The sequence below is a fragment of the Taeniopygia guttata genome, chromosome 22, assembly GCF_048771995.1.
Source record: "Taeniopygia guttata chromosome 22, bTaeGut7.mat, whole genome shotgun sequence".
In the NCBI taxonomy this organism is placed as follows: Eukaryota; Metazoa; Chordata; class Aves; order Passeriformes; family Estrildidae; genus Taeniopygia; species Taeniopygia guttata.
The window spans coordinates 2,951,200-2,973,893 of NC_133047.1; the positions used below are offsets into that span (position 1 = coordinate 2,951,200).

Below are 22,694 nucleotides of genomic sequence, written 5' to 3' on the forward strand. Positions count from 1 at the left end.
AAAACAGCTTAGGAGACAGAGATGGGACTTTGGAACAGGGGAAATTTTCAGTGGGATAGGGGAGAGGGTTTTTTATATACCAAGATAAGGCGGAATTTTCCATGTGGATTATTGGGGTGACACGGAATCCCTGATCCCACAGAATCCCTGAGTGCAGGAGAACACTCAGGTGTCCCACCTGGTCCCTCTGCAACGATGTTACTGCCATTTACAGCAAATATTTGGGGATTTGAGACCTGGGCCAAACAAAAATGGACAAAAAGCCAGTTTTTGTGTCTGCCCAGAGCAGGAATTCCCTCCACAGCCAGGAGCAGGGACACCACCGTGGCAGTAAATTTTTTTCACACAGACCCTTCAAAACCCAGCTCATGTTCCAGTTGGTGCTCAGTGCCCAGCAAACAGATCAGATCAAATGACATCAATTAGAAGCAGCAGCCTGGAAACAAGAGACCCCATCGTTAGCAAGGATTGTTTGGGGCCTAAGAGTAGAATAATTTTCATTAAGGATTTTATTCCTACTTTTTAACCTGAGATTACTTTATCTTGGTGAAACAATTAAAATGCTACATGAGCATGCTGAGTATAGAACTAGGTTTTATAAACAAAAATTTCTTATTTTCAAAGAGTTTCAACAAGTGACGAAACCTACAGAAATGTTTTGCCAGTTATACAAAAAAATGACAAAGAATTCTAGAATATGATTTTTAAGGAACTACCAAAAATACTGAAATGGTTATTCAGTTTTATGAATTACTTTACACACAATGGTTCATACAGCTGTGGTGTGGGGAGAAAATAAACATTTCTTCTGAGTCAATTCAATAAACAAACATATTTCCATGTAGAGCAGTAATGGGGCAAAGAGAAAGAACTGACAGTGCCACTTTTTGAAGGCACCAAATGAAAGCTGGAAAAAGAGAGAACCAGATGTCCCTGAAGGAATGCTGGGAAATGTTTCAGATAAAGAGGAAAGGCAGAGAAAAACCAAAACATCCCAGAGGATGGGTGGTTGTTTTTTTTTTTTTTTGAGGTTCTGTGTGACCAAGTGACACTGACACAACCCTGCACAGCTTTTTCTCCCCTCTTTAGCAGAGGAATTTTGACTGAGCAGATACTTTGTCAGCATCAAGGGGAAGGATTTATACTGGCAGGGATTCAGCTGGAAAAGTTGTGGTTACTTTTCTTCCAGGTCCTGAGCACCCACATTCCCAAAGAGAGTAGAGATTTGGAAAACCAAATTCAAGCACTCCTAATCCAAATTAAAATTTCTATTCAAACACTCCTAATCCAAATTACAATTTCTATTTAGCACTCCTAATCCAGATTACAATCTAGCACGTGCAAATTTGAAGACCCAGGGAACTTTCTAGCAGCCATAAATCCCAAGATCATTTCCACAGTAAAAACTAAAGGTGAATGGGTGTAGAAGGAGGCAGAACTCAGCCTTATCAGCCACCCAAAACTGCAGTTTGTGGTTTAGAGTCATGCCAACACAAGAACCTCAAGTTTCATCTTTTTAAAACAGTCAACTTCAAGATCTGATTTTTCTTACAGAAATGTGACTGTGAAAGAAAGCAGGATCCCAAATATCAATGTCTTCAGTTTCACTTTTCTTTTCAGGACTTACTTCATTTAAACTATTTAAATATACCCTTCTTGATGTTGATGCTAGATAATACAAAGTGTTAATTGCTTTGCTGAACCAGGATCCATTTAAATTAACTTTTTATTGTAGGAAAACCTAAGCACACCTCTTAAAAATTAATTAAATGTGATTTGTAAGACATCAGCGCTCAGCTTTAATTTCTTTATGCCATGAGCTGGTTTCGTGTGTTTGTTGTGTGCTGTTTTCAACTGCTTCAAGCACCTCTGGAATTGCCCTCCCTCTTCCCAAACACTCCAGGATCTTCCTCTCAGTTTTGGTTTTGGAAAAAGAACCTGAGTGCTCCTGGTTATTGCAAACCCACCTGGTGCTTCTGTGCCCCCACAACAGCTCTGGGACACCGAGCCAGCCAATTATTTTTCCCTTTCTGATACAAACCTCTCCCACTGAGCTGCAGAGACCCAAGACAAGGACCCAGAGGGGAAATGAAAAAGTGGGAAACTTTTCCCCTGGAGCAAAGGAGAGACCTGAGCAGAGAGCAAGGGAACACCTGCAATGATCAGGCTGAAAAGCAGCCTGGTGGTACAAGCAGAACACAGAATGTGCAGAATTCCTCACACATTCCATGGAGAACGTTACCTGGTTCTTTGAGGGAAGCATTGGGAATGCAAGGGAAGGACAGTCAGAGGAGAAGCTTCCTATAGGCTGCACCCAAAACCATTGTTTTCATTTTTTTTTCTGTTTATATAGATATAAAAACACTCCTAGAATACTTAAATACAACCTTCCTGCTGCTTCCACTGAAGTAAATAATGGATTTGTACAAGAGAAATCCCCAAACCCATAACACACCATGAACATGGGAGCTTTGATGGTTGTTTTCTGCTGGAATAAAATTAAAAAAAAAAAAAAAAGAAAAAAAACACCTCATTCAGGATGAAAAATGCCATTTTCTGGTGAAACCAGCCTTATGTCAACTCCTGTCAGTGACAGCCACTGAGAAGGGCAAGGGATTAAAAGCCACCACAGGGCAACCAGTTGCCACTTGATTTTATTTTATTTTCTTGAAACAAGCCTTTGTAGGAAGACACAAACTCATGGAGGGAAGAGCTGTTTGCCTAATGGGTTCACAGCCACTGAGACTAAATAAGCTGACTGCTTAAAAACAACTCGGGAGCCACAGTAAAAGATAGAAAATTATTGCTTCCTGTCATGACCAAATATTAAACACAGCACACACCTAATGGCTCTATCACTCCCCAGGGAAGGAGCTTTATGAACAATAAAATCCCAGCAGACTTGCACTGTTTGGACTTAGAAGCCTCATTATGGGCTCACTGATCCAATACAATTTACAAGCTCGATGGACTCCACTTGGAGGAAAAGGCACCAAATGTGGAGCTGGAAGTGGGATGCCCGTGGAGACATTAGCATTTATTTGTGAGGAAAAGTAGCAGAGGAGATGGGGAGAAAAAGGAAAAATAATGAGGATGAAAAAGAAGGATGGCTCTGATGACAGCAGTGTATTAAAGATCCAAACCAGGGAGGAAGGGGGGAATGTGGATCCCAGCTGCAGAGGGGAAATGTTGTTCCAGGACATGCTTACATGATCTAGCCTGGAATAAAAGCCTTGAGTTCCACTCCTTCATGTGGAGTGTGTCCTCCAGTCTGTTTCCTACATCATCTTGGGCAAAACAAAGCTTTAAAATCACATCTCCAACTGATTGAAGCTTCAGATGCACATTATCTACTTTCAGTTTCAATCTTTTCTTCACTTCACACGGATTTGGGGTGGTGTTCCAAGCAGGACAAATTGTTTAATATGCCGTCTGAAAGCAGGAACACGTTAATTGGGAGAACTTTGAGATGAAGAAATCAGTTCAGAGAGGATGAAACCCTGGGATGTTTACAGGGCAGAAAATATGGGAAATCCCACCAGAAACAGATGGTGAAAGGAACACACAGGGAAGGGATGCAGAGAAAAACAAAAGGTTCAAAAGGAAAGCAAGAGGCAGTAACTAAAAAGCTTAGGGCAGATGAAGTGACAAGTCCATAAAACCAGGTCTAGACAGAGGCTGAGAGGAGTGCAAAAGTGAGAAGAGTATTTCAGGTCATAAACACACAGAGGATGCTTTCATTAGGATGCAAATACTCTGAAATATTGGCATTTTTATTGATGAGTGCAGATGGAGCCAGGCAAACACAGACCCAAGGAGTGGAGCTGTGGAGATCCCATGTCACACACTGCTGCTCTACATACCCAGAATTTATTCTGTGCTGTTTGCACAGCGAATTTATCCTCAGCTTCTATTCCCAGAGGTGCTTTAGTCCATGGGAAACTTGTTTTCCATTCCCCTTTCCACTACTACCAAGCCCATTGATTCCAACGGCTCCTTACTCTGCTCTCTGTCCTTCTGAGGTCAGCAGGCCCTTAACCTCCTCATTCACTGTTTATGGGCACAAACTGGACCAAATGCTCCCTATTTACAGGAAAAAGCCTCAATTTAAAAAGAAACAAGGATTCTCCTACACCACGTGTAAACTTTACTCCCAACTTTGTATTGCTCATGCAGGATTTAGCCCGAGCACCATCAATGTTTTTATCTCAACTAATCTAACAAGGCTGGAATCCATCCATGCTTGTGTCCAAGATGCTCTAGAGCAGCAGGGAAGTTTATCTGATTTATGCAGAACTGCTAAAATCCTCTGGGTCTTGTCTTCATTGGACTTATTTTATTAAGTCTTCCAGGCAGTAGTGATAGTAAAAGGGTTTTAAAATCATGGGGATTTAGGGTTAAAAGGAAAATTAGACTTAGTATGCCCTGAAAAGAAAAAATAAATACCCTTGGTACATGAAGACCTTGTACCTTGCTAGAACTGTGCCTGTGTAACTTGTACATGATAAATGATATAATTGTTAGATGTGATGATTGTTTAGTAATTAAATATAATTACTGTTTAATCATAAGAATAATCATAAGAAACTGTGGTCAGGGGCCTAAGAAAGATCACGAGAAACTCATGTCAATGTATACAACAGAACAATGTAAGTTTAATAATTAATATGTAAGTTATATTAGGATAGAATATAAAATACATTCAGCTCAAAAGCTGTATGGGAGTCAGATTTGCGTCTGTACCCCTGATTCTCAGAGATCTCAATGGTGGAAATCAGGTTTCAGCTCTATTTAACTCCCCAATAATCTGTGCTTGAAACCAGCAGTGATTTAAATCCATCTCATTTCTTGCTCCATTCCAGAAGCAGCAGCACCTCCAGCCCAGGCAGCAGCAAGAGTCCTGGGGGAGAGCAACTTTACAAGTTACTCCAAAAAGCATCTCCACTGTGACAGCAATGCTCCTGCACATCACCAGAGCATTTCCACACATCAATTCTCAGCAACTGTGCCTTTGTGTTATCAGGGAAAGTCAGAAAATCACATATGTTCATAGTTAAACACAGACTCTGTGAACAGCTACAAAAATACAGGGACTGTGGTGGGGAGAAAGGAGCAGAACCCAGGACTTCCACATACCCAACCAGTCCATTCTTCATTTTTATAAAAAAATATATTTGAGCATCTTCTGACTCATCAGCTTGCTGGGAAATCTGTTGTCTGTCAACATTCAATGAAAAAGATTAAATGACAGAAGCTACTCTCCAGTTTAGTCTGTTTACAAGCTTTAAGTGTTTGCACACATCAAAGATTTCAAGATGTCTTGGACAGCAAACTAGTAAAGAATTTTCTTTTTGTCTGAATGAGAGGGGAAAATAAAAAGAAACAAACAAATTAGGCACTAAGAGAACCACTTGTCAAATGGCTGGGATAGTGCAATTTTAAGTTACTGACTCCCCACAAACATCTAGTCTAGTAAAAAATTCATAAAGGGACAGATGGCACAACAGCAGCTCTTTGCAGGAGAGCAAGGTTTAGCAGTGAACAAAGGACTTTGACTCCCTAGGACAAGGGGAGAGAAAATTGTAGGTTTTGGGGGCTTGGAAGGGGGGATTGGGGCACACAGGGAGCTGGGAAGAGCCCCTGGTTTCACCCCACAGCAGCAACAGATCCCAGATATTTGTCTTGCCTTGGCAGACCCACAAGGGCCACAGAGAACAGGGCAGAACAGGAACAATCAAACTCTGCCATGCTGAGCCCTCCTGGCACCAGGAATGGGAAAAATAAACCCCAAAACCTCCTGTTCAGGGATCTGAAACCACTTTCCACAGCCAGGTAGTTGCTAATGCTTTGTATTAATGGGGAAACTAAGGCAGTGATTTATGTCACTTTAAGGTGACAGGGCAACCCAGTGTCAGTGGGAATTTAATCCAGACCTCTCCAGCCTTGCTGTTCTGCCTCCCACAATGAGGAAACATCCTTGTGTTACCCAGTGGGTTTTGGAATCACCCCAAAGTGATTCAGCCTTTTCAGATGGCTGAGATTAAGAAAAAAGGAAGAAAAAGAGAAAAAAAAGGGGAAAAAAAGGAAAAAAAGTCAGAAATCTGCACTTATTCAAAGTTAGATCCTTCAAAATGAAAATTCATCTGTGTTCTTTTGCAGTTTTTTAATTGAAGTAAAATATTCGTTTGAATGACATAAAAATTTCTTTTGACTGTTCAAGAGGTTTCATTTAAATTACATGTAAATTTCTTTTGGCTGATTCTCTCTATTAGAAAAAAAAGAGGAGGGGGAAAGGTAAAAACCCAAAAATGAAAAACTTTCACCTAAAAATGTCATACCAATTCTCCCCTGTACCACAGAGTCTTCAATTAAACCACAGCTTCAGTAAACTTCAGTAAAACATTAAGAGGAACAAGTACACAAAATAACCTCCTCTAACGAGCTTGAATCTTCAAGGAACACAAAGAAAACTAAAAAATCAAAATATCATTGCTATTTGATGAATTTATATCCAAAATTACACAACTCACCTACAATGAGGGAGAAAATCTGCAGAAAAGTGATAAATTAATTTGCATCTTCCATGACCTCTTAATCCTAATACCAAGGTTCTTTTTATTTGCATAAACAGGGTAGGAAAGGCAACAAAGGGAGTAATTCTAGCACAGGTGTAGCAAAATACAGTTTTCAGTAGGGAGTGCCATGTTCAAAGGAATGAGCTTCCACCCTTCCATCCAAAAGTTCTCCAGACTCTGCATCTCATATCCCTGGGTGTGATTTCCACAAAGGAAACACAAAATTCACTCTCCAATTTCAAGGAACTACCAGGAACATCAAGAGCCACCACTTCAGCCATGAGAGAAGGGAGAAAAAATAGAATATTTATATTTTTGATGTCTCTTAAACCAACCAATCCCACAGATACCAACTTCAAAAGGCAAGCAGAAATCCAGGGTGAATCCACCAGAACTGGGATCCACCACAGGAGCACACCAGAACCAGCTCAGCTCTCACTAATTCTGTTTATGCACACAAAGCTTGCTGTGACTTTTTGAGAACTGATTATGGCTCATGTTGTCCAAAACCTTGGAGTGCAAGTGCTTCTGGATTAAAATTGCAATTCCAGGTCCTTCCAGCCCCGTGTTCCGGTGGAATTCCCAATTTTGGACACCTGTAATAGCAGCAGTGCAGGATCTGAGCTGTGCCACCCCTGTTAAATCAGAAGCATCACTCTGAAATCCAATTCTATCCAGAGTTACACTGGAATTCTGGCTCTGAACATCACAGGAACCAAAATATTCCAATGTATCCTGCAGATCTCTGCCAGCAGGAGAGGGCACACACTACATTTCAGTGGAGAAGTTCCCTTTCATATGGAAACGTTCTCATTTCCAAGAGGGAGTGAAAAAATAACTGCAAGGGCCTTCGGATCTAAATCCAGTCCCGGGAGCAAAGGTCATTGCAAAAATGTTTTATTCAGCATCAGAACTTTTGGAATTCTTTCAAGGAGAAGAAAAACCCCAACAACAACCACAACGGGGCTGACTTTTTTTTCCCACTGAACTATTTCTTCGTTTTTAAACAGGGATACAAGTCCCCAGCATTTGGTGAACACCAGTGAACTGCATCTCCCTCCAGCACTCAGCAGGTAAAAAAGGGGGTAGAGAAACAAATAAAGGGGAAATCACTATATTGATGATGGTGTTACAGTTGAACTCCATGACCTTGGGGACCTTTCCAATCTCAAAGATTCTGGAATATTATTCCATGGAAATTCTGTTTCACTTTGCCCACACTGCTTAGGCAGAGCTCTGTATAGCACAAAGGTGTTTTTGCAATTCTCCTCTCTCCATTTTCCTTTTTTCCCTTCTTCAGAGACATGAGACAATGTTACAGCCGGGTTGGTACATGGCAGATTTTTACATTTACCTATCATTTCACACCTGGGAAAAACACCTGCATTTCTATCACTATTTGAAGAAAACCTGTAGTACATTTTAAATTAACAGCAACCCACCACGAAGGCATTATTGAGCTGAAAATATCACCATATTTATTGACCCACATGGCTGCAAGGTGCACTTCAGAAATTATATTCTGCCAAGTCCCTAAGCAGAAGTGTTTTGCTTTAAAGAAGCATAGAAAGACCCCCTAAATAAATCAAAGCACTGCTGCCCAGAGTCCAGAGCACACAGGATTCTCCTTGTTTGCAAGACAATAAAAAATTACCCCACAGGGTGTGTTTTAGGGGAGGGGAGTGTGCAGTTAAACTCCTGAGCTGTTGTGCTTTGGTGCTGTGGAGGTGTGTGGGGATGACAGACAAGCTGAGGATTTTTCTGTGCACAGACAGGCACAGCACAACTCTGTAACTTTATTTTACAACTCCGTTATTTTATTTGCATTAGGTGCTGATGGAGATGTAGCACACAGGATTATCCCTCACTCCTCGAGCCCTGTTTGAAGAGGTGAAATGGAAATAACTGTGCAGAAATAACTCTGCCAGAAGGAGGAGTCACTCTCTTGATGCTGCACCACCAGTGGTAGAAAAAAAGAAAAATATTTAGCTTTAGTTTTGCTTCTTTCACCAAGCCAACCCTCCTTCAGACAGCAGGGCAGAGCTGGGACAAATTCTTCTCTCTGCAGCCTAAAACTGATTTAGTGACTGCCTTTAACACTGAACGGAGCAGCTTTTTCAGGCTGCACCACTGATTTATTTCCCTCAGCTACCTTCACTGAGCTCTGGAGTTCACCTGGAATGGAGAAAGGGAAGAGCCAATGCACAAAAAGGAACATCCAGACTGAGCCTGGAGGATGCTTCCATGCCATGAGAATGTCTATTGCTGTCAGCAGGGCAGGCAGGAAAAAAGTTCTGGGCTCAGAACAAATTAGGAGAGGTCTGGACTAAGTTAGGAGAGATCTTAGAGCAAAGCAGAAAAGGTTGGGACTCACCAAGTGCGACAGGTGATGCACATTTTATACACAGCTGTTAGAAAGAAAAGCCCTGTCCTTGCTCATAGTTCCCATTTCATTTTACATCAGCAGATCCCAAAGCTCCCCATGAAGCACCAGAATCTTCACTTTGCATGAGAAGAAGCAGCTGGCTCAGGATTACAAATTCAGCTGGGGTAGGAACTGTCCCTGTCAAGGTCTCGATCCAGGGGCAAATCCAGGGCCTTCCATCCCCAGCTGCTTCCCAGAAAATTCAGACTTCGGGCTGGAGAGTTCCCAAATGCACATTCATACCAAGCATCAACACAGCCAAAAATAAGCTCGAAATTTCATAGGAAAGGTCAAGATGGCACATCCAGGACTCCTGCTCTCCAAAGAGCCCAAATTTCACTGCAGCTTTGAGCTCTGGCCCCAACCACAGTGTGTGAGCACAGAATTAAAAGGGGAAAACGTGGGGTAAAGGGAGGAGGAGAGAAACCATCAGAGTTCTAAAATTATTTAGATTAACTCTGTGATAAAAAAAAAGAAGAAAATTATTGCAGATCTTTATTCAAATCAGCTTTATTGCTCTGAATGCCAAAACAAGTCCACGAGAAATACTATAACAAATTAAGCTTATTAGAAAGGAGACAGAACAGGCCAAACACAGATAGGCAAAAAAACTGTCTCTAAAACCAATCCACTCCAGCATCAGCTCTCTTATAGCATCTGCTTCAGGGAAAAGGAACCCTGTAACAGTTACTGCAGAATAATCTGGGGGAAAACTTTCTTCCTGGCTTTTCCTTATTTACTGTTCCCCTTCTGGAGCCCTTATATGTGTGCTCCTTTCTGAAGCAGCTCTGCCTGGTTTTATTTTCCCAGTCTGAGCCTTGCTGAGCTCCAGATTTCAAACCCTTCCATGTCAGCAAGTTCCACAAGTTTTCTAAGCTCCCCCAAATACACACAATTTTTACAGTGCCACTCCATGGTTTAACAAACTGCTGTTCTCCCCATTTCTGTTATTGACCTGAAAAATAGCAAAGGAACCTAAACCTGGAACTGAAACTGAGTAATACACAAAGCTGTTCTACATAAAATTGCTCACAATCCCAAACCTGTCAGATTTAATGTTGCATTTTTGACTTTTTACCCCTCCCTTTCTCCCTACATTTCTACAAAAATATTGCTCTTTTGTTAAAGAGCATTTCTGGAGCTGCCAGGTTGCTCAAAGCTTTATCTGTCTCAGTAATCCAGTTGGATCCCATCCCTGGTGAGGAGAGAATGTTCCAGGTGGACACATGGGATATTTGGTCACAATAAAAACACAATTTCATTTTAAAAATAAACATAAATTTTGTCAAGGTCCCCAAATGGCAGACATAAACAGATAACCAGTGAGAAACAATCTCTGGTGATTCAAAGTGAAAAACAACAATTTTGGGATGCTTTTGCAGGAAAATGAGAATTCATCTCCTACCTGTCAATGATCACAGGGTCGGATGGAGTCTCATTTCTGTTGCCACAACTTTTCTTCTCACAGCACCGACTGGAGAGGGAAAAAAAACCAAAATTAAAGAACAAATGAGAGCAAAGAACCAGCTCAAAGTCCATCAGAAAACCTTCAGCACTCAATATATGCCTGGAAGGGTAAAAGTTCTGCTTTCCAGAAGGGAAAATTAAGGGAATTGGGTGCCCAAGTCCTGGCTGGTTCCAGCTGGAGTTTGCCACTTAGCCCCCTGTAATCTATTCTGAATTACCCAGCCAAAACTGAACAGAAATATGGCCACACTTGAGACTGAGGTGATATTCGTAAAGGTCTAATAAGTGATTAACAGATGTCATAACGTCATTACAGGCAGGACCAAATGGGTTATGTGGAGTTAAAAGTCCATCAAAAGGTGTTAGAACTGACTACAAGCAACCTCATGGTTTGGTATATTCCAATATTATTTTTTATATTACTGTATTTTATTATTTTTAAGTACCTAAGTTTTATATGGTGACTTCAGCACTCTAGGAAAAGCCAGAAACTGAACTTATTTAGGTCTTACAAAGGATCTGAAGAGATGGTTTTCAGGTTGGCTTTGCAATCCCTTTGCAATTGTTCCAGTGATAAACCCTTTACATTAAGTATTAATGTATACATAGTCAATGATAATATTAATTATAATAAATAATAATAAATATTTTTAAATCAAAAGACAGTTCATTATTTCCATTGATATAATCACTGACATGGATGATGCTCCTGCACAAAGAATAGCTGAGCACCAGGAGTTAAACAGACTTTAAAGACAGCCCCTGGTGTGGAATCCTCACTTTTAATAATCTGAAGCAACAGAGAAGATTTAAGCTTTTTTCATGCTCAGGATTTTTGTTCCAGTCAAAGCCAACATGGGACGGGGAGGATGGAGGCACCCAAAAGTTTAAAAAGTCTCTATCAGAAGTCCCACATCCCTCAAAAGTCACCAGAGCAGATGCCTTTCTAGAAGATATTTTCCATATTTTGCAGAGATTTCTGTTCAAATTGACACACATGGGACAAAGAAATTTTGGTGGGTTTTTGTACCAGTGTGCTGAACACATTTGCAAAATTCTGAAGCACTCTGAGTATCAGAGCTTTCCAACTAGGGAGCAATTCCAAGCAGAATAAAAGAAAGAATTTTTAAAATAAACTAACTAAATAAATATTAACATAATAAATAAATATTAAAATAATAAATAAATATTAAAAGAATAAATAAAATACTTGAATTCATTAAAGGAAGAATAAAATATTAAAAGTGGGGATTTTTTTAATATGAATAATATTTAATTACAAATGCCTAAAATGAGCATTTAGACAAAAAGCCCTCTTTCAGCTATGAAAAATCCCAACATCCTCCAGTTTCCAGGAAGTTCCTGCTCTGGGGCTGGAATTGCCCAGCCAGAGGAGCTGGAAGGAGCAGATCTATTTGAATAGCAGCTCTAACTGTTTCAACATTCTTACATTCCCCTTGCCTCAAACCTGCACTTATTCATCAATGCTACTCCTTTTAAAATAAGAGGATACACTAAATATTTAAAAATCCCTGGGGCAGCCCCTGTAGCTGCTGTAAATTGTCATGGCTCCATCGACTTCAGTGCAGCTCTGGTAATTCACATCAGCACAGAACATCACCCTCCCTCCTTCTCCCAACTTTATTTTAAGTGCATCTTTTATGGATTTCACTGCCCAATCAGTGTTTAGAAAGAGTGGAGTATTTTTATACCAGGAGCCAAAATGGGAGATGCTTTCCAAAGGAGAAAATTATAATAAATCCCCCCAAAATGCAGAAAATCCTCTCAAAGGAACATCAGTTTGGGATGTACGTTGATATGTCCAGTATAGCAACAAATGGAAAATAACATTTGGAATAAAATCTTTGCTGCTTTACAGGCCATTATAACAAAGCAAAAAAAAAAAAACCCAAAAATCTGTAGTGATTCCAGGGATGGTGGATGAAGTGGGATGAATTCTGTGAGACTGAGCACAACGTGGCTGGGTTCAGAAACAAGTGCATCTTGTTTTATTTCTATTTCCACTATTATTTCAGTTCTGAAATTTATATTTGCAATATTCAAACATTTTTCCCTCTAAAACTGTGGCTTGCAGCTGAAGTTCTCCAAATATGTTACTGATATCTACATTCCTATCAGTTGGGGAAAGCTCTTTGTAAGTGATAGACTTTTTCCCCTTTGACCGTGGTACTTTCTGAGCCCAAATATGTGAAAAAAAAATCTTGATGAGGGAGAAGAGCCACTTCCAGTGAAGGAATCACTGTTTGCTCATAAATCAGGGTGGACTGAGGATGTTTCAGCTCAACATTTTAGCAAAAATACCTCTTAAATTTTCAATCCCTATTTCCAAGAAGTTCACCCCCTATCCAAGCAGTAACAATTCCACTTGGTGGGTTTCACAAGTGCTGTCTGTAACAGAATTGACTAGTTCCAGTTTCAGTCCAAGCCAAAACCCCCAAACTCTGGTGGTCCAGGATCAAAACTTCAATATTCTCTTCAAGCAAATTATTGGCATGACTTCACCAACATTTACATTTCTGCTACAGTGTTGGGCTGGGAACACACTTAGAGATGATCATTTGCTTGAGACAAGAATATCAAGGCCTAAGATGATTTTATACATATTTTGTTGTTATACTTTCCCCTCTTGTTAGGTCTACTTGGTGAAAATGATGGTTTATGTTAAGAATGGTCCAGAAAATCTTAAACCAAACCCAGAAAGTTCCCCAAGACAAATCCAGCTCTACAAACTGAGCATCCCAAAAACCTCATATCAAAGCCAAACTCCCATCCTTTTCCCTCCTTGTACTTGACTACAATGTTATTAAAATTCATCCCTCATCGTTCCTCCCCTCACCCCAACACCAAAAAGAAAATTTAAAAAATTAAGAAAAAACTTAAACCAAACCCAGAAAGTTCCCGAGACAAACCCAGCACCCCAAAACCTCATATCAAAGCCAAACTCCCATCCTTTCCCCTCCTTGCACTTGACCAAAATGCTTTTAAAATTCATCCCTCAACTTTCCTCCCCTCACCCCAACACCAAATAGAAAAAAAAAAAAATTAAAAAAAAAAAATCTGTCTCTAATTTCAAACTCAAATAAGCTCACAGCATGGTGGCCTTTGTTTTGTTTTCTTCTGCCCAACTCCTCCCTGCAATTGCATAACAAAAGTGTCTAAATTCACACCATCTGGCCGATAAAGACACGGGCCCCAGTGGCCGCCTGGCCCAGCTGATTAGAGCTCCCGTCTAGCCTGAGCCTTGTGGCGAAAGTCACAGCTGTGGGGCTCGCTCCACTCAATACAACTCTGTTATTAGCCAGCTGTAGGCCCTGAGACTACTTCTGTTCGAATTATAATACCTTTTAACCCTCTGAGCATTGAGGGCGTAGGGGGTTGCTGGCAGCAGCATAACAACGAGTTTCCTCTTAGTGAATAATTGGAAGAAAACAAGAAGATGGGAATGGGGGAAGTTATTCCAGGAGAGGAAGGTGTTTTACCTTGATTTTCAGCGATTTAGGGTTGTGTTATTCCACGCAAACACGCCCAATAGGAACGGTTCTATTAGGCCATAAGGCGGATTTTTCAATTTTTTAGCAAATGGGAAAAAAAATTCAGATTGGAAATTAATAAATGGAGCCTCACACTGGAAGCCCTGAAAGCACTAATTATTGAGAGCTGAACTTTCAATGGCTATGACAGATTGGTGCAGCCGTATCAATATTTAGACAACTTTCCTGCTAAGCAGGCATCTGTCACCCTCTGAGGGAGAGACGGGCACTTTCGGAGGAGCAAAAAATATCTTCATGTGTGATTCTGTACAGAAAAATCCTCCCCAAAAAACCCTACCTTTGACTAGGGAGGATGGGAAGAGGGGCAGAAAGACAGACAGACCCTTCTTGCTTTCCTTTCAGAAGCAGTAGGCATCAATTTCAACAGCAGAGTGGGTACAATGCATTAAAATTTTATGTACTGTTCCTAATGCAAACTAAACTAGAGGCTTTAAAAATTGATGCTGCCACTTAAGCAGCAGACAATGAGGAAGATTTGATTATTGTACTTAAAAGAAATAAAATAAAATGTCAAGTTTAACTAGAGTTGGAGGCATTCCCCTGGCATTATTCAAAGTGATATGTGTAATGCCTCTTCAGAATACATAGCATCCTGCTCAGAGATACTTCGGGAAAACACGACATTTAAAATCAAATGTCTTCATTAGGTTACAGAGTGCTTTTGATTCCCTTCACTAATCTGTGTTTTACATGGGAAGGACATCCCCGAGTTGTAATTCTTCCTTAGCTAATCTATCAAGCAGCAGAGCTGAGAATAATCAGAATAATAGCTTAGATTTGTGCAACGCTGCCTTAAACCAAGCACAGCGGAGGTTTGCAGGCATCACTGGAGCTCAGCAATATCAAAGAAATAAATGATACTATAAAGGCAGGGACAGGAAGCAGGGGGAAAGCCCAAATTAATCTGAAATCAGACATGTCCATTTGGATGAGAAGGTGCTGAAATACTTGAACTTCCAAACCAGAACTGCGCTCTGTGCAGGGAGAGGGGAGACAAGAAATGGGCTCACTGCTCTTTATGTTATCACAAACTATAACCCAATTGCACAAGAAAGCAGACTTTTCTTCTCTAATTTTCACCTGGTTCTAGTGAAACCTTTCAACAACACAGATCCATATATTATATATATGAAATTATATACACGAGTCTAGATGTGCCAGAAAGTCACTTATACCCCTTTGGTCTTTGCCACTACGGGCCCTTGTAAAGCTCACCCAATGCATCCCTCAGATGTGACATACATTGTATTTAGGCATAAATATGGAAATACTGGTCAAAAGCTAATTAATTAATTAATGAGAGCTACATACAACAGAGAAACAATGCATTTGTTTCATAGTGAATACCTGATTCAAATTACATTAAAAAGTAACGGAATCGTTGACATAATGAAGTACTGAAACTAAGACTTCCCCTTGAAAAAAATTCTACTCAAATAGGCTTCTCTCACTCCTACATTAACTTAAAAGTCTACTATAATTAAAAAAAAAAAAAAAAAAAAAACCAATCAAGTAGCAAGCTGCAACATTAAAAGAAGCAACATTGAGTCCAACAGCTTAACCCTTTCCCACTGCTACAATAAATCACAAACTGTGTATAATAAAGGTCACAAATGGGTTTTGCCTCTTGCTTTATGAATGTTCTATGCACATTTTAATTCAAGAACATTGACTGTTTGCATTATTATATGTATTAAAAAAAATTAATTACCCGAGAACAGGAAAGGTAATAAGTTACCATGGAAGCACGACATACATACATAAGGTACATGTAAGTTCAGACTTATACAAAAGTTATTAAAAACATCCTCAAGTCATTTCACCCTCTAATTTATATATTTAAATGCTAAAAATAGTGTCCCTTTTTTTTGCTTTAATTAAAAATTAGAAGACCCCTAAATATTATTAACATGTAGAGAAAGGAAGGGTTCAAGGGTTTTTCTTATGAGGTAGAACTGCCCAAAATTAAAGAACATTAATGATGCCACTTTTAATTAAGAAAATTAAAATATTTCACCAACGGAAATTACATTAAGAACATCCTGCAGTTTCCAGGCAAAAAAAATATAAATTAATTCATTCTCATAAGGTGAGCAGAAATTTTATGAGCAAAAAGTCTTGATTTAAACAACACACGTAAAGGCCTATTTTATACAAAAATAGTGCAGTTGTGGTTGCTGAATCTCCTGCAGGAAAAATAAATAGCATAAAAATAGGAAACCTCCCCCCAAATATCTGTTTTGAACCCAAGCAAGCATTATCCACATGAAGAGAAGGTCTTCTGCACAAAGACCCTCTGTGAGCCAACAACAAAATAAACAAACAACAAAATCAAACTCTCCCTAGTTCAAATTTCCTTGGAGAGGCTCTTCCAGCATTTTGGGAAGCAAAGCACACAAATGATGTGTTCATAAATTCATCTTACCTGCACATGACTTCGTGGGTGAGCAACACTCTGCACATCTCGGGGTTCTTGTTCTGGCCTTCGTAAGTTATAGGCTGCAAAAATTAAGAGAAGGGGTAAGCCAGGAGCATCAGGGGTTATTTATTCCTTAGATTATCCACATGGCAGGGGAAGGGATTTTACCACTGCTCACCATTGCCTGCAAATAAACACCTTCCCCTTTATGTGCAGGGGATAAATATGCAATATTTATGTGCAGCTTTACATAAATATTGCTACAAAGTGGATAAAAACCGGCAGTCTACAGAGGGAAAAAAAGAGACTTGAGAGCACAGTTTTCAATCACCCTCCAAAATAGGTCTGCAATACAGCTGAGCAAGAGCCCAAAGTGAAGCAGAGGAGGAAAAACATGCAAGGAAATGTTGAGCAAACAGGAAGGATGAGGTGGGACAGGACAGCGTGGCACAGATCGACCCTGCTCACCTGCTTGGTCACAGAATCAATGAGCCTCACATAGAGATCCTGTTCTGTCCTGACACCTGGAGCGAGGGAGAGCAGGATAAATAACATTCTACAGGCATCTTGCCCCAAGAGCAGCAGAACAAACCCATTTAGGGCCGTATTAGACACCCTCAGCATCCCAGGTAATTCTGTTTCCCAAGCCCATGTAAACTCCAGGGCCCGTCCCTGCACGGAAGGGGCCTCATGCAAGGGAATTTCAGGATATTTTGGAAATCACAGGAGCCTGCCTGGCTGCACAGCCCCCAGGAGGTGCCAGGGAAGGGCACTCACCGTTGCTGTAGAGGAGCTGGAGTTTGTAGTGTGTGCCATTGTTCGTCTTCTCATTGCCTTGCTCCTGAAAGGGAATTTGAAAGAAGCGGGGCAGGGAGAGAAAATCCTTCCAGAACTTACACTTGGCATATTTAAAATGCAAGAGGTGATAATCATGATGGGAGTGACAACAAAGTTGATTAAAATTCTAAGAGGTGAATCCACGGATTGGGATGTATTAACCTTCCGAGTGACCCAGGACAAACCACAAAGTACTCCTGACATCTTTTCCTGTAGGAGTTCAAGAACTTCTTTCCCTCTTCTTTGCCACTATGCTCTCAACTTTTTCAAGATAATACCTTGAGAAGAATTTGTGCATTTCAAGTAATTTAATATAAAACAGTTTGACAGCAGGAAAACACAATGGCTTCTGATTTTACTGTGTTCATTGCTTTGCAATAGTTTTCCTTTAAGTCAAAATTGATATTTGTTTCCTGAAGGTTGTGTTACAGGGATGTTTCTTACACACTTTTTAAAATGTAATTTCCTGTTAGATAATTATTTATGATTCACAGTTCAAAAAATCTTGTTCATGGCTAAGAAAATAATTGAAAAAATGCAAAGTGGTCAAGACATGGAATTAAAATCCAAAAGCAAATGCTTTTCAAGTCCTGCCATTGACTTTGGAGCCTTAGGAAATACATATAACCACGCTCAATGATAATCTGACATATTTATCAGGTCAGATTCGACTTCTGTTTGGGTACTAATAAAACCTGGCTGATGTGGTAGGTTAAAAAACCTAAGTGCATTTATCCCCCATGAATTTTATTTATTTTCGTTTTAGTGGGTGAATGAAATTCGTGATACAGAGCAGAGGCTTCCAACCCTTTTTAACTCCAGCAGCACACACAGGGTTACAGCTCTATCACAGCACCTGAACCCTGACCAAACCACGGCTGTAAATTTTTAGGGTATTAGAAGCTGGCAGCTCAGCGAGGGGAGAAGATCAAAATTGGAGAGGAAAAGAGGAAGAAGAAGAGTAAGGAGCCTTACTTTATCATTTTCTACAAAGTCCACAAAAGCTGTCCTCTCTATTTCCACGGGCTGCCCCTGTCTGTCGTAGAGAGCCAGAACAAAGTGAAAGAAATTGGATTTCCTCAAGTTGGAGGGTGGCTGCTTTTCAAAGTGGGCTCTGGACAAAGCTACTCCGCTGTGGAGGAAACACACGGGATGGGGTGAGGGAGGAGAGACAAAGACATTACCAGGTTGTGCAGCAGTAAGGGCAAAACAACAATATAAAAATAGGCAGGGAGCACGTTCGGACTGTCCCTCGCCACCGCCGGCTGAGGGACGGGACGGGCTCACTGGAACCTGAATTTCGCTGCCTGCACTCCCCGAGGATAAGGAGAATTTACAGACAGGAGTTGGTGATAAAGGCAGCGCGTGTTTTCCTTCCTCCGCTTATTTCCCTGCCTGTCAGCGCTGCTCGCAGGGTGGGAAGTGGCTGTAACGTGTCACAGGCTCTGGAAGTGTTCTTTGCGCATCCTGATCCCTTTTCCTCTAGGAGAAAACAAGCGACCCTAAAAATCTTTCCTACGGGCAGGATGTCAACAAGGGGCACCCCCGTTTTGGTCAGAGACGACTTTGGAGCAGAGCAGCCGCTTCCCTCGGCAGCGAAGTTTGACTTTAGTCACTGACTTACTCGAACTGATTCCTGCAAATTGAATCTCTGCTTTAAACTGAAATAATTTAGTCTCGGGTTAACCAAGCCTTGAGAAAATCTTGTCCCTGACTGTAGAAAACATTGTGATGGTTCCCACGCATTTCCCGGCTTCGAAAGATTCAAATGCTTCTGTTTACCCACGAAATGCCTGACTGCAGCTTTATTTCTTTGTTAAATTAGTTGTAGTTCACTCTCCCTAAAGCCAGTTTCTACTTACTGAGAAGAAAATAGGTGCACATGAGCACCTCCAAATTACTTAATAGACAGATTAAGTCTATGTGCCAGACTAGATAGGAGCTTTGCGTTTTAGTCCTCAAAACAGCTCCACATTACTGGCAAAAGTATTTGACTCTTTCAGAGAACTACAGATGTTTCCCTGCGTTTTCCTTGCCAATGAGGTACGGTGTGAACTCACCACATCCGCCACAACTGCACCTAGCTTGGGGATTCCTCTCGTTCTGCGTGTAAAAATTGGGATTTATTGCTTTTTTAGGAATATCTGGGAGAAAAACCTGGCGATGCCAGCAGGCAGCACAACGCGGCTGTACCTCCACCGCTCCCGTGAATTGGAGTCTTGTCAGGAGATGTTCCCTTTTACTTTCAGTTTCCTCAAGGATAAACCTCTTCCCCCTCGACCGTATTTATTAAACGCTCTATCGACATTCATAAAACTCTGATAACTCCTCCCATGGCGCTTGGAAAACCTTGTTGCCAGATCAGACCGTGGGTGGGGGGCATGGATGTATTATTTCTAAAACATCCATTTCATCTGAAGTCCCCTCTGCTGTTCCATGCCTTTAATACTGAATAAAATCCGGCTTACTCCCGGGGTTCCAAAGTTAGCCTTCCCCGAAGCTACTACTTTCTTTTTTAACTTTTTTTTAAAGTTATCCAAAAAGCAAGGGGTAAAAAAAAAATTACCTAAAAGAGTTTTCATCGTCTTACCCCTAACGGGAAGAGACTGGGATAACTGTCCTGTGCCGGCTGAGAAGAGAAAATAAAAAGGGGACGTAAAGGGTGATAACCCTCCCAAACAAGTAGAAAGCAAAGAGGCAGGCCCTAATTTCGGGATGTTCCGAGCCATTTCAGCTCGGCAGAGACCTCTCGTACGCTCGGGCAGGTGCTCCATGCAGGCTGCGGGATGCCCGCGGGGATCCGCGGTGCCTGTGCCCTCCCCTGCTCCCTCAGACCCTGCTCTGCCGGCCCTGAAACCACGGGTGAAGATTTCGGCAATGCCCACCGTGAATTAAGCAAAACAAGATGGGCCGGGGGAGCTCGGGTTTGACATCTGCATTTAAGTTAATTCTAACTTGGTCCCCTTCTGTTTGGCTGTCTGGCGCAGCAAGCAGGAGGAGTACCCTGGATCGCTGGGAACAGCAAATCCAGAGCCCCACGCATCTTCCTAGGGCAGAAAATAAAAGGGTGATCCCGTCTCGCTGTCATCTGAGCCCCGCACTGGGTTTTAGGACTTGCGATGCTCTCCGGTTTTGGAGCGCTGCTGCCTAGCTCTAGCTCCATCCAGCCTTCACTTTTCGCTGACTGGAGGACACCAGGAGGGGGACAGAGAGGAATAAAATACATTTAATATCAAATGCAAACAACAGGGTATAATGAAAGGATTTGCTTAAAAAAAAATAACAAGCAGGGATAAAGTGGGAGAGAATTAGTCACAGTTACCTTTGTGCTGCTACGTTTGCATCCACAACCCCAACGTTTCTGACCCAGGACCTGACGGAATCCATCTCAGAACCTAGAGATTTATCTTTCAGAATTGGTCCTCTTCCTAAAGTATCTTGAATTCCAAACATTTAAAAAGTCTATGCCAACTAGCAACAGTTTCCTTTCGGGAGATAAGGGAGAAGGAAAAAAAAAAAAAAAGAAAAACAAAACGGCGCAGCCTTTGAATCTGACACACAAATCCCACGAAAGTGAAGTTCAGCTTTAAAACCAACTTCTTCTGCTTTTTAACGCTACGTGTTTTTATCGCCTTCAAAAGGGGAAGAAAGTTTTTCCTCTTGCCAAGTAAAAGTTACGCTGCTTCAGTCTTGCCTTGGTATCACCATCCTTCACACGCAGACGAGGGAGCCGCATCCAGAAACCGCTAACGAGGATCACCTGTTCCTCAAACAGACAACGCGGAGAAGGATTGATTGCTGCCTAATCCAGGAAGAAGGAAGGAAAAAAAAAACCAAAAAAACAAAAAGCAGACGTGGGGTAAATGGCAAAAGCGAGGCAGGAGCGGGGCTGAGGAGCGGCCGGTCCCACCCGCGGGCAGCGCCGGCCGTTCCCGCGCGGCGACATGAATGGGTTACGGGGCGGGCGCCGGGGGCGGGGCCCCGCGCCGCATAATGAGCTCTCATTTGCATATCGCGCCACCATTGGTTGAGCGGCCAGGTCGCGCTCCGCCCCCCGCCCGAGCGGCTCCGGGCTGGAAGGAGCGCGGCCGCCGCTGTCGCGATGGGGATGTCGCGATGGGGATGTCGCGATCGGGTTCTGCGGATGGGTCGGGGGCACAGCCCGGCAGCCCCGCACCGAGCGGCACTGCCCCAGACCGCACAAACCGTGCAAAAACAGCGGGATCGGCATGGAAACAGCCCGCCCGCCCGCCCTGGCACAGCCGGAGCACAGGCAGGGCAATCGCGAGTTTATCGCGATTGATGCGTTTATCGCCATAGCCCGGCAGCCCCGCACCGAGCGGCGCTGCCCCAGAATGTAAAAACCGCACTGAAGCTGCGGGACTGGGCTGGAAGGAACGCGCCAGCCGAAGTGCAGGCAGGGGAACAGCGGGTTTGTCGCGATGGGTTATCGCGATGGGTTATCGCGATTGGTTATGGCCAGGGACCGGCAGCCTCACCCCGAGCGGCGCTGCTGCCCCAGAAAGCGGCGCGGGAGGAGCGAGCCCGTCCCGGGACAGCGGAGCCGGGCACGGGACTCGGGTTCATCACCACACCGACCTGGCCGAGCCCAGAACACCGAACTGCCCTAAAAGCGGCGATCTCCGCCCGTCCCACCGCCCCAAAGCCGCCGGGATGGAGCGGCCGCTTCGCTTCAGGCGCGGGATTTAAAATAAAAAATTGTTCAGAAGGAGAGAAATGGGTCTGGGGAAGGTGTAGGCAGAGGCTGCCTGCAGGGCAAGAGCCAGCCCAAGACTGCCAGGCACCCAGCAGACCCCAAAATTACACCCTGAGAGCTGTCAGGTCTCACCTTAAAACTTTTTATAACATCCCATGTAGGCAGCATTTCCCATTTAAAGGAAACCGAAGCTCTTCCAGCCCGGCCCGCGGTGACTCGGGACCATTCTGCATTTATTTTAGTTTATTTTTTTAATCTGCTCTGCCTTGGCGATATTTTCCTCCTGGCCCTTTTGTATTCTGATCTGTGTATAGATCTGCCTCTGAAACCTATATAACACCAACGCGAAAACAGATTTCAAGACAATGAATGCAAATCTGTGCTCAGAGACCATCTGCCAGATGAGGGAATCAGATGTTCGGTAGTTAAAGGCACAGTGCAAGGATTCAAGGATTTCCTTGACTTATGTGCAGCTCCTCTCTTTAACCTGCTTGAGTTTTTGGTTTTTTAGGGGTTTGTTTGTTTGTTTGTTGGGGTTTTTGTTGTTTTTTGGTTTTGTTTTTATCGGGATAGAACTATAATTTCCATTTCCGAATAAATCGGAACTCCTTCCATCCACGTTAAGCCGCGATACAAAATGCCGCATATGAAATGCTAGATTATTTTCACGTCGTTTTATACA

General features: G+C 42.2%; 1 protein-coding gene across 2 annotated transcripts in view; it reads right to left on the minus strand.

The window, feature by feature from the left end:
* EBF2 (EBF transcription factor 2) overlaps positions 1-21,240 on the minus strand; it is a 117,612-nt gene extending 96,372 nt beyond the window's left edge. Inside the window, exons 1-6 of one of the 2 annotated variants that reach the window (XM_041720483.2) lie at positions 20,618-21,240; positions 18,271-18,427; positions 17,236-17,299; positions 16,927-16,982; positions 16,465-16,538; positions 10,406-10,474 (exon numbers count right to left, since the gene is read on the minus strand). In XM_041720483.2, the coding sequence (XP_041576417.1) occupies positions 10,406-10,474; positions 16,465-16,538; positions 16,927-16,982; positions 17,236-17,299; positions 18,271-18,427; positions 20,618-20,748 (551 nt within the window). In that variant the 5' untranslated portion in view covers positions 20,749-21,240. 2 annotated transcript variants of the gene reach the window in all.
* Between the last annotated feature and the right edge of the window lie 1,454 nt (positions 21,241-22,694).